Source organism: Pteropus alecto, unplaced genomic scaffold, assembly GCF_000325575.1.
Source record: "Pteropus alecto unplaced genomic scaffold, ASM32557v1 scaffold110, whole genome shotgun sequence".
Lineage (NCBI taxonomy): Eukaryota > Metazoa > Chordata > Mammalia > Chiroptera > Pteropodidae > Pteropus > Pteropus alecto.
In genome coordinates, this window is record NW_006431920.1 from 6,612,293 (window position 1) to 6,622,574 (window position 10,282).

At 44.0% G+C, this 10,282-nt stretch overlaps 1 protein-coding gene across 1 annotated transcript in view; it reads left to right on the forward strand.

Annotated features, from left to right (window-relative positions):
* WDFY1 (WD repeat and FYVE domain containing 1) overlaps positions 1 to 10,276 on the forward strand; it is a 30,538-nt gene extending 20,262 nt beyond the window's left edge. The window contains exons 9-13 of the mRNA XM_025043196.1: positions 862 to 967; positions 6,021 to 6,122; positions 7,629 to 7,759; positions 9,067 to 9,175; positions 9,818 to 10,276. Coding sequence (XP_024898964.1) covers positions 862 to 967; positions 6,021 to 6,122; positions 7,629 to 7,759; positions 9,067 to 9,175; positions 9,818 to 9,877 — 508 coding nt within the window. The 3' untranslated portion in view covers positions 9,878 to 10,276. The remainder of the gene's footprint in view (positions 1 to 861; positions 968 to 6,020; positions 6,123 to 7,628; positions 7,760 to 9,066; positions 9,176 to 9,817) is intronic.
* Positions 10,277 to 10,282: the final 6 nt, after the last annotated feature.

Sequence of the window (10,282 nt, forward strand, 5' to 3'; positions counted from 1 at the left end):
GCACAGGGTCTTCGTAGTCAAGGAGCACGTCCACGTTTCCATCCCAGTGAGCCACCCCATGGAAACGTCTGCTTAAGGCTGACGTGGGTCAGGGACCCCAGGTGCGGACTTTGACCACGGAAGATTGCGTGTCATGCACTACTGAGCCAGCCTGGGACTGGATGTCTAACTCATTTTCTCAAATTCAAAGATGTTTCATTGCAAAGTAACGTGTGATTTGATGTAGTCATATTCGTGAGCTGTGACATTAGGCTCGTGCCACTTAGTCTTGAAAGAAAAAGGAAGCCTTTCCTCCTTGTTGGTTAGGCTGTCCTCAGTCACTGTAAGCAGCCAAGGAAGGGCTGTCCACACAAGCCTGCAGGTCAGGAGACTGCATTGCGGGCACCAGCGGAGCGTCAGGGAGGGGCCGATCTCTTCCCCCGCCACCACCAGTGTGCGTGGGCAGGGGCGTGAGCGTGCGTGTGTGCCAGCAGCCTACGCAGTGTGTGATTACTCGCTCCTAGGACTGTGTGCCGGTGAGGGAGTTAGGCCTCCTTTGTTCCTTGTTTCTGACAGGCAGGTAAATCTTGTACACCTGAAATGGGAATCATGGTGATTGGTCTAGAAAACTCTAGTATCATCTCATCTCTGACTACATCTCTTAACGACTGACTTAAAAGTAGTGTTTACTTCCTAGAAACTATTATTCTGTACAGTAAGTTGTAGACTGTCAGGTAGTTTATGCTAGAATCCAAATTACCATACCAAAGAGCGATAAAATGCCAGTGGCTGATTCTAACCAGGAAAGAGAGTTGAGCCTAAATGAAGACGGTTGCTGGTTTCCCCACCAAGACAAGTGACTGTTGTGTGTGTCGCTTGCAGTGACCGGGTGCAGTCACTGTGTTACCTTCAACTCACGAGGCAGCTCGTCTCCTGTTCGTCGGACGGTGGGATTGCGGTGTGGAACATGGACGTTAGCAGAGAGGAGGTAAGAGAAAGAGCAAGGCAAGGCTGGCCAGGAGATGTCTCCAAGCAGCCGCGTGGCCTTCCACCCTGCCCGCTGTAAACGCTGACCACGGTACAGACAGTCCTGTGCGTCACTTTGCATTGCGTCCTCTGCTCATTTGAGTTTCTCCAGTGACAAGAAGTTAGCATTTAGGCTGATTTTCAGCCTTGAGAAGTACACTGAGGGGACACTGGAGACAGCCTCCAGCACAGCCAGGGAACGGACTGCACCGTGTGGTCCCACAGCACAGCTGGTACGCAAACTGAGAGGCGTGCCGGTGGCTAGCATGGGGACGTAGCTGGGTGCCTGGCGTTTTCTGGAAAAATATGTTTCCTCTCTTCTCTTTTCCACGGAGTTCTGTTTCAGAGTCCATGTCGACAGTCTTCTTTTCAGGAGATCTGAGCTCTGACTTATTCGGGCTGCTAACTAGTTGTGGGCCCTGGTTTAGACAAGTGCCTCAATTTCCCTAAGTCTCTGTTCCCTCTTCCACAAAGGGAAACGGCTGAATGACATGACTTCTAAGGTCCTTTCAGTTCTTTAGACAAACACTCTAATCATCCAAACAATCTGCCTTTTTCCTTATTTTAAATAATGCCGTAGTGAACATTCTTGACCTTGTCATTGTGTGATTATTCAGTTATTTATTTCAGACAAATTTCTGAAAATAGACCCTTTGGGCCAAGGGTATGTCAACTCTTAAGGCTTTTTATAGATGTTATCAGATGATTTCCAGTCAGAATTTCCATTCTCGTCTTTGCTAGCAATGATGTTATCTCTCTTTTCCAAATGGCATTGATAGCCTGTGACGTAGATAGCAAAAGAGTTGATTCCAGAGAAGATCTGAAAGTATGAGCGATATTAAAGACTTAGTGTTTAGCTTCAGAAACATTAATTGAGCACCTACAGGGCGACCATAAAATCTGGAAACTTAGTGAATATACATCAAAAACGGCTTATTGATACTGCATTGCATTGCAATGCTGTGTTGCCTGACGTCACACAGTCTGCTCAGTGTGCAGGTCAGCGCGCTGTGCAGCATTGCAGTAGATGCACCGTTGCCACTGTCCCCTGCATGCCTGCTACGGGTCGCCTCTGATTGCTCGTGAGTCTGATTCCAGCTGAATAAACCTGCATACCACAAAAATGTAATCAAAGGGGTTTAACCTGTTTTTTAAAAAGTAGTGACATTACTCACTTCCAGTCTTATATTTACCATGTTCTATACACAAATATTCTTGCCTGCAAGACGCTCGTAATCTGGTAAAGGAACTATACTACCCTATAAATAATAAAATGCACTCCATAATATGGAGAACTTCTGGTTGCTAGTTTTTTAGTGATCTTGTCAGATAAGTCGAATAGAGAAAATCTTGATTACGTGTTCACTGGTTAATTACTTTTTGAATTTTCTAAAATCTTTTAGTAGGCCTTAGAGTAATTTGTTATTAAACATGTGTAACAGTGGCTTAATAGTACAGAATGTGTCATATTTTCTCTGGAAAGAGTTATTGAACTTTGTTTTGTATTTACCAACTGCTAGTTACATACGTCAGGAACAGCTAGTGGACCATTCTGTTTTCTGGACTCTTGGCCTGTCATGTTTCAGTACTCTGAGGGAGTGGGGAGCTCAGGAGAGAGGGGACCTTTGGAGCCCAGTGGCTGCTAGTGGCTCTTCCAAGGGTTTAACAACTTGAATTTCAATCCACTATTCTTATCCTTGGTAAGTCCTTTTAGAAAAAATAGTTAGAAAGTAGAAGCAGTATCTCTACCTTCAAGGTTACACGATTGTGGAATTTATTTGTACATGAGGGGAAAGAAAAGACAGTTCTATCATTCAAGGTGCTTCCTGTGTGGGCGGTTCTCTTCCTTTTAGTCGCTTTTGGAAGATTACCTCAAACCACATGCGTACCGGCCTGGAACATATTTTGCTCTACCGGCTTGTCTGTCTCAATGGTTGCTAGCGTTGGTGGGAAAGTAATTTGCGCCAAAAAGATGCATCATATTTAGTAGGTTTTTTTTTTCATTAGCTGAATAAATATTAGTGCAAAGTAAGCAGCCTATAATCTATAAGATTTTGACTACTCTGAGTTAGAGTTTTGTACAATTTGTAGGACTTCTTTAGGCAAGGGCAGAGAGGATGAACCCCAGATCCTCTAGCCCCACAATGCTTGCCTCCAGTTTCTGCGTCCCCTGGGGATGTGACTAGGGCATGTCCAACCCGCTGTGGCTGTGGGCACCACACTCGGAAGTGGGCAGCAAGTTCGCCTCTCTGCCAGATCATAAGTAGAGGGGTTTCTTTGGGGTTGTACGCATGAAACCCAAATGAACAAGTAACAGTAATTAGAGAATGTTATTTTAAGGTGGTCGATGGCAGAGTAGATGGTATTTTATACATTAGTGCTAAGCAGATTCGCAGTGCAGGTGGATTCTTGCCGCATCATCTTTGCCTGGATCAGAATACTTGATTAATGTTCTCTTTTGCTCTTCTCAGCACAAAACAAAAGTCTCCCTAAGGAATAGGTGTATAACAGGATGATTCATCATACTTTCAGCATGACACTTAATCCTGTTAAAAGAAACAAACTTACGGGTATTTCTTAATTAAAATGTGTGCCAAAAAGCCTATTTATTTCTGATTTTGGTTTTTCGTTTGTTATCTCAACTTTTTTAAGCATATTTCTTCCATGTGCCCCTCTGCCCTCCAGCTCAGCAAAGTAATATTCTCTGCTAAACCCCTAGACGGAATTACGCTCCCTGAGGGCGGACACAGTTGTCTTGGTCGTCATTCCGCAGGACCGTGTTTAGAGACCCTTGCGTGTCGGAATGGTTAGGACCTATTTACAGAATCTGTGTGGAGTACAGTGGACAAGTGTAGAGGCGCTGACTCGACTCCTGGGTCTCCGTCCACTAACGCACCGTGGACAGTTGCTTCAGTCCCCAAGCTATTTCTTTGCCTGTAAAATGGGGATGATGTTGCTCTGTATCTCCTATGATTGTGATGAAAATGAAGTGGAATAGGCCTATAAAACCTTCGGCACACTGCCTGGACACTTATGACCCTTGCTGTATACCAGGCACTATGCAAACATTTTACAGTGTCAACTCATTTAATCCTCACAACCTTATGAGATGTGTACTAATGCTCGAATATTGCTGTTGTCAATACATTTCACACTGTTTTTTTGTTCCGCGTGACTTTTCCCTGTATATGTGGTACTGTAGAAGTTACGCTGGCCTGTGTCGCAGACATGAGACGAGGCAGTGGTACCTGCTTTCCTCCCCCCTGCAATTCAACACCCCCATGCTGTTAGCAGCAGGGCCTGCCGCGTCATCTGTATCCCTCAGGGATGTTTTCACGGACAGTGTTCCCAAACCACCTTCTGTTTCCATTGATCACAGAAATGAGGAAGAATCCCACATCAAGACAGCGCTGTTCCTCACGTAGGCACACATCTCCATCACTCTCTATCCTCCCTTCTCATTCCCAGCATCGCCCCAGTTATTTAAAGAAACCTCGTTTCTCTATCAGCCCATTTCGTTTTATTTGTGAGTGTCCCCCTCAAAAGAAAGACATTTGTAATCGCTGTCATATGTAGACACATTTCTAGTGACACATCTAAAATACTAAGGAATTTTTGATGCAATAGGAAACAAAGAATGAGGGGGCACTCATCCTTTAAATCAGTGTTTCCCCAACCTTTTTGGCACCAGGCACTGGTGCTCCCACGAGAACCTAACGCCTGATGATCTGAGGTGGAGCTGAGGCGGTGATGCTAGCGCTGGGGAGCGGCTGCGAATGCAGATGCAGCTTCGCTCGCTGGCCCGCCACTCATCTCCTGCTGTGCGGCCTGGTTCCTGGTTCCATGGGGGTGTTGAATTGCAGGGGGCAGGAAAGCAGGTACCACTGCCTAGTCTCATGTCTGCGACACAGGCCAGCTTCTACAGACCACGGACTGGTACCCGGTCTGTGGCCCGGAGGATGGCGACCCCTGCTTTAAACCACCAGAGTTCCCTTTTGGATCTCTGTAAAGTTTTCCATCTTCGCCGCATATTTTATAAGGGTCAGTATAATTCAGTTTCTGTGATTCTCCTATTATCGTCCCCTCTTATCGGATATAGTTTTCTTGAGTGTTAACTTTCAAGATCAAGAGAAGATTAATTACTTTATAATCTTCATTTGGTTTAATTTTGTAGAAATTTGTATTTTCTACTATTTTTATTCTCCATATATAATAAGTATATAATAACAAGTGATTGAGGTTAAATAGGCTTTTGACAGGTTCATCTTGTAATCAAGTACAATTTGTAATGTCTTATTTAGAGAAATATTTTCTGAGTTTTCAAGAAAGTAATTTTGAGACTTCAGTTTCCCTGTTTCAACCAAAATTCATTGAGAACCTACTGTATGACAGGCTATATATGTATATAAAGGTGAATAAGACCAATGAATAACTGAAAGGTTAGTGGAGGGTGGGGGGAAGAATCCCATAGGTTAGTGGTCGGGGGAGAAATGTGCATAAAGAATTAAAGTACAGAGAGTTCACTGCTAGAATGAGGTCTGTGGGCCAACTGCGTGGGCCCCCACTGGGAAGGGCTGGGAGATGGGCGGTGGCAAATCCGTCTGACACGATGATGCCCACCCAGAATTCTCTTGTTAGTTATCTTGTGACCTCACAAGATTTCCTAAGTAGTAGTTCACCAGATTCTGTAAGAAATAGGTTTTTACTCAACTGAATATAGATTTAAAGCAGAAAAAAGAAATATAGAACGACAACTCTAAGAATTCACAATGAAAATTGAATTACTGCCTCTTAATCTATTGATTAAAACTCGAACGATCCTGTAAACATTACTAAAATTATAAAGATTACTCAGAACACAAACAGTATTGAATATGGCAACAGCAATAATATATGGAGGAATTAAAAAAAAAAATGCTAACCCCAACAAGGTCTATAACCACTGGATGATTTCTGAAACATCAGTATAGGTGTACAGGTGCACTGATATTGGCTCTGCCCTTCCCTTCTCCCAGGCTCCTCAGTGGTTAGAAAGTGACTCGTGTCAGAAATGTGAGCAGCCCTTTTTCTGGAATATAAAGCAGATGTGGGACACGAAGACACTGGGGTTGCGACAGGTAAGTAGCCCGCAGTGACTCACACCGTGTTAATCATGTATTTTATTATTGGTATAATTAATCTCTCATTTTGTTTGACATCACTTTTCCCTATAACTGCTGTTCATTAAAAAAAAATCACTATCATCGTGTGACTAATGATCAGCAAGACCTTCCCTGGGGCCAGGGAGACTGTTACCTAACCATCCTGTTGCTCACCCCGCACTGGGAGAGCTGGGATGTGTAGAAGACCCGAGAGTCTGTCTGTAAATAGATACGGATCTTTCAGTTTATGACTATTACTTATTAAAGTGTTTCTACTAGCTAAGCACAAAATTAGAATGAATTAGGGCATATAGTTACAAGCCTTGCACTTTTACAAACAGAAAGTAACGATTTATTCCTCCCTGGAATACTCTGACACTAAGAATTTTAGATGATTCATAAATTGTACCATATAAGTACACCAGGAATATCTTTATTAAGCATGTTTCAAGTACTATTTTTTATTTTATAAATTAAAGAAACATGTCCCAAATAGCCTGTAGATTTCAAAGATGCTCTTATCACTAGGTATTCACGTAATACTAAAGTTCTACAAAAAATATAGATTTCTATAGCAGCCTTGAAGGTAGGCACTCAGGTTGAAAATGAATTTGTGCAGGTAAGTAAAAAAGAACGCTGATTTTATTCCTTTGATTACTGGTTATACCTCTATGAAGGATTGGCCTAAAGTTTGTGTGTGTTGATAAACTTTCTTTGATTTTACTTACAAAGCTATTCTCCAACAAGGTCTAGTATGAGACTGGTAGATGATGCAGGAGTATTGTAGCACTCACGCTAATGCTCTGAAGTAGCACCTGAATTCTCTCATTAGCTAGTTCTCACAGTGCATGTCTGGTGATAACTAGTGGGTTGTAATTGATGGGCAAACTCATTCCTACTTCTAAAGGAAAGACAAAGAAATGAATTTTTCTCCTATGAGTTAATAGGAGTGAGAGGAAATGTACAGGCCACTAAACTTTTAGTGGCCAAAAAATATGTTAAAATAAGTAATAATAAGTGGACTACTTTGGAATGTTCTTGAACCTTATTTCCAGCGTCACAGTTTGAAAGACTAAAATAAAGAGTAAAACATTTGGTTATGGATATTTGTTTCTTAATGAGGGTATATTACATTTAAAACTTCATTTCAAAATTTTTCTTTGACATAGGAATAGATTTTTCCTGCCCCAAATCTCTAGTTTAGGCTTCCGGTTGAACTTAAACTTGGTTTTAATGTTGTGACATCATGACAGATAACATGAATGAACAAAAAGCTGTACTTGACCAATAAAGTGATGTTGTTTGTAAATCCTTGACACATGTTGAAATTGTCTACCTGTTGTGTGCTGATTGCTGCGTTGAAATGGGGTGGTTATAATTCAAGGCGAGCCCTCCCACTCCCACTCCCCTACTCTAAAGGGAAACCGTGTGCATTAAAGCGAAGTTAAACCCCTGTTTTTCCTCCTTCCCGTGGTCCGGAAGCATCACTGCAGGAAATGCGGGCAGGCCGTCTGTGGGAAGTGCAGCAGCAAGCGCTCAAGTTACCCCATCATGGGCTTCGAGTTCCAGGTCCGGATGTGTGATTCCTGTTACGACTCCATCAAAGAGGAAGAGTGAGTGTTTGCGCATCCCTGTCTCACTGTGCATCTGAAATGGGAAGAGTGAGCCCGAGAAACAACACAGGTGTCCTGTTGTCTCTTCCCAATTTCATAAATGACTTTTAAAGAAAGATTCCATCCTAACTTCATGACTTAAGACAAAATTCTCTGAAACACTGCAAGGAATGATGTTGGTAGGACCAGCCCAGCAGTCAGGTGCACCGTCTTGAGCCCATGCCACTTGGTGCCGTGCAGGGTCAAGGCCACGTGCACACTGATGCAGTGGCTGAGCTGGCTCTCTCCAAAAGCATCCCTTGCTCCTACCTGGGCTCACACATGCATGGAAATTTAATTACTGGGAAAACTCTAGAGACCAACGTTTTTTCTTCCACCAAAATCAGATCTAGCAATATGTTCTTAAATAACTATTTGTACGTAAGACAGATCTGTCTGCTCCTCACTCCGTCCTGACTCAGGCAGATCCATCAGGGCAGAACCATCATTTTCTTTTCCTTCCCTTTGAATCATTTTTGAAAGTAGTAGATGGGCAAACCCAGGCAGAAGCCCGAGTTGGAAAGCTGGAGGGCACCATTGGTGTTGGTCAGTGAGCTTGCGATGGAGGCTAAGGCTGTGGGCTTTGAAGCAGAGCAAGGGCCAGCGCTGTAGGAGAGCGCTGCTCCCTAGACACCAGAGAAGTTTGGGCAAAGCCTGGCCCCTTCTTATAGATGTTGGGCCCAGGCCGCATGATCTCACACAGTGCAGGTCCTCTTCTCTGCTAAAGGTTTCTGTTTTCATGTTTAGGGACATATGACCTTTCCACTAAAAAAAAATAGTTTTTTAAATCTTTTATAAAACAGTCTTGCAACTTGTCATGCTTTCTTCATCCTTTAATTATAAAGCTAGTTTTCAAAAGTGTAGCCACATTTTGGGGACCTTTGAACAATGGGGGCGGGGGGTGGTTAAGGGTGCCAGCCCCTGTGCAGTCAAAAATTCGAGTATAACTTTTGACTTCCCCACAACCTACTAATAGCCTACTGTTGACTGGAAGCCTTACCAATAACATAGCATGCATTTTGTATGTCATATGTATTATGTACTGTATTTTTACAATTAAGTAAGCTAGAGAAAAAAATGTCATTAAGAAAACCGCAAGGAAGAGAAAATACATTTACGGTACTGCACATATTTAATGAAGAAAATTTGCATAAAAGTGGATCCAAACCAGTGTTGTTCAGGGGTCAGCTGTGTATATGTTGCTAAGAAACGTGTCGTAGCTCTAGGTACAGCCAGGTGTTTTAAATGGTCTCTTTTCTCTTTGTTAGTCGAACTTCTCTAGCAACCTTTCATGAAGGAAAACATAACATTTCCCACATGTCCATGGACGTTGCTAGGGGACTGATGGTGACCTGTGGGACCGATCGAGTTGTAAAGGTAACCTGCTTAATTGTCTCAATTAGCATCTCAGTGTAGATTGCTCCGTCTTCTCGCTGTAGTGGGTATAAGACATTTCGAGTCCAGTCTCTCTGATTGGCAGGCTTGCCGTCCCTCTTCATAAGCATCCTATAGTATAACCAGGTGAAAACCCTGAGTAACACTTGGTGCATCATTTTACTTTAATAAACCTTTCTCTCTGCAAAAAGAGTGGAAAAAAGAAAAAAGAGAACTCTGAATAACAAACTGCATGCTTGTGATTCACCTCCCCTTGGCCTTGTTCACCGCTGTGGCATTTCCCTTTGCCTTGTCCGTCAGGGCCTGGCAGCCCCCTGTCGCTGTCCGGCTGAGGTAGCCCAGGGTTCCAGCTCCCCAGCTGGCAGGGGCCTTAGCTGACCCCTCGCTCTGATCACTCGTTCGCATGTTAATGCTCCTTGCGTCCTGCGCAGAGGACTTCCTGCTTGTACGAAGTAACCACACATTTTTTCGTTAAGTCCCTGGGCTGCTAACAACAGAAACCAAAAGTAACTGTCTTATACTTAGTACCACTCTTCAGCTGTGAAACTGACATCTGTCTCAAGGTTGGCTCCCTGCGTAGCCCGGGTGACCAGTGCTGCCTTCTCCGCATCTTGTTTCTTGCAGATCTGGGACATGACGCCTGTGGTGGGCTGCAGTCTGGCCACCGGGTTCTCTCCACACTGATCCGGGCGCTGGTGAGGTCTGCACCTTCCCAGCGGCAGCCCGCAGCCAACGCAGCCCTTCCCTGTGGCGCCACAGCCCCCGTCACGGGGACCGGCAGGAGCCACTTAAACACGGAGCAGCATTTTTCAAAAGGAAAAAGCGGAAAGGTGTGTTCCGGGCATTTGTGGAACCACCTGTGGGAGTGACTAATATGGAGAAGGTCCCTTTGTAGTGGTTCCGGGAGGAACGGAATTCCTTCAGCGAAACTTCCTCGTGGACAGCGAGTGAACGTGTCCTCCAAGATTGTCCTCTTGGGAGTTTTAGAGAAGAAATGTTGACTTAATGCCTAGAACTTTGTTAAAGCGGTTGCAGATCACACACACTTCCCCCGAGACCCGCCGGCTCTCCACGTGCTCCCTGCCGTCG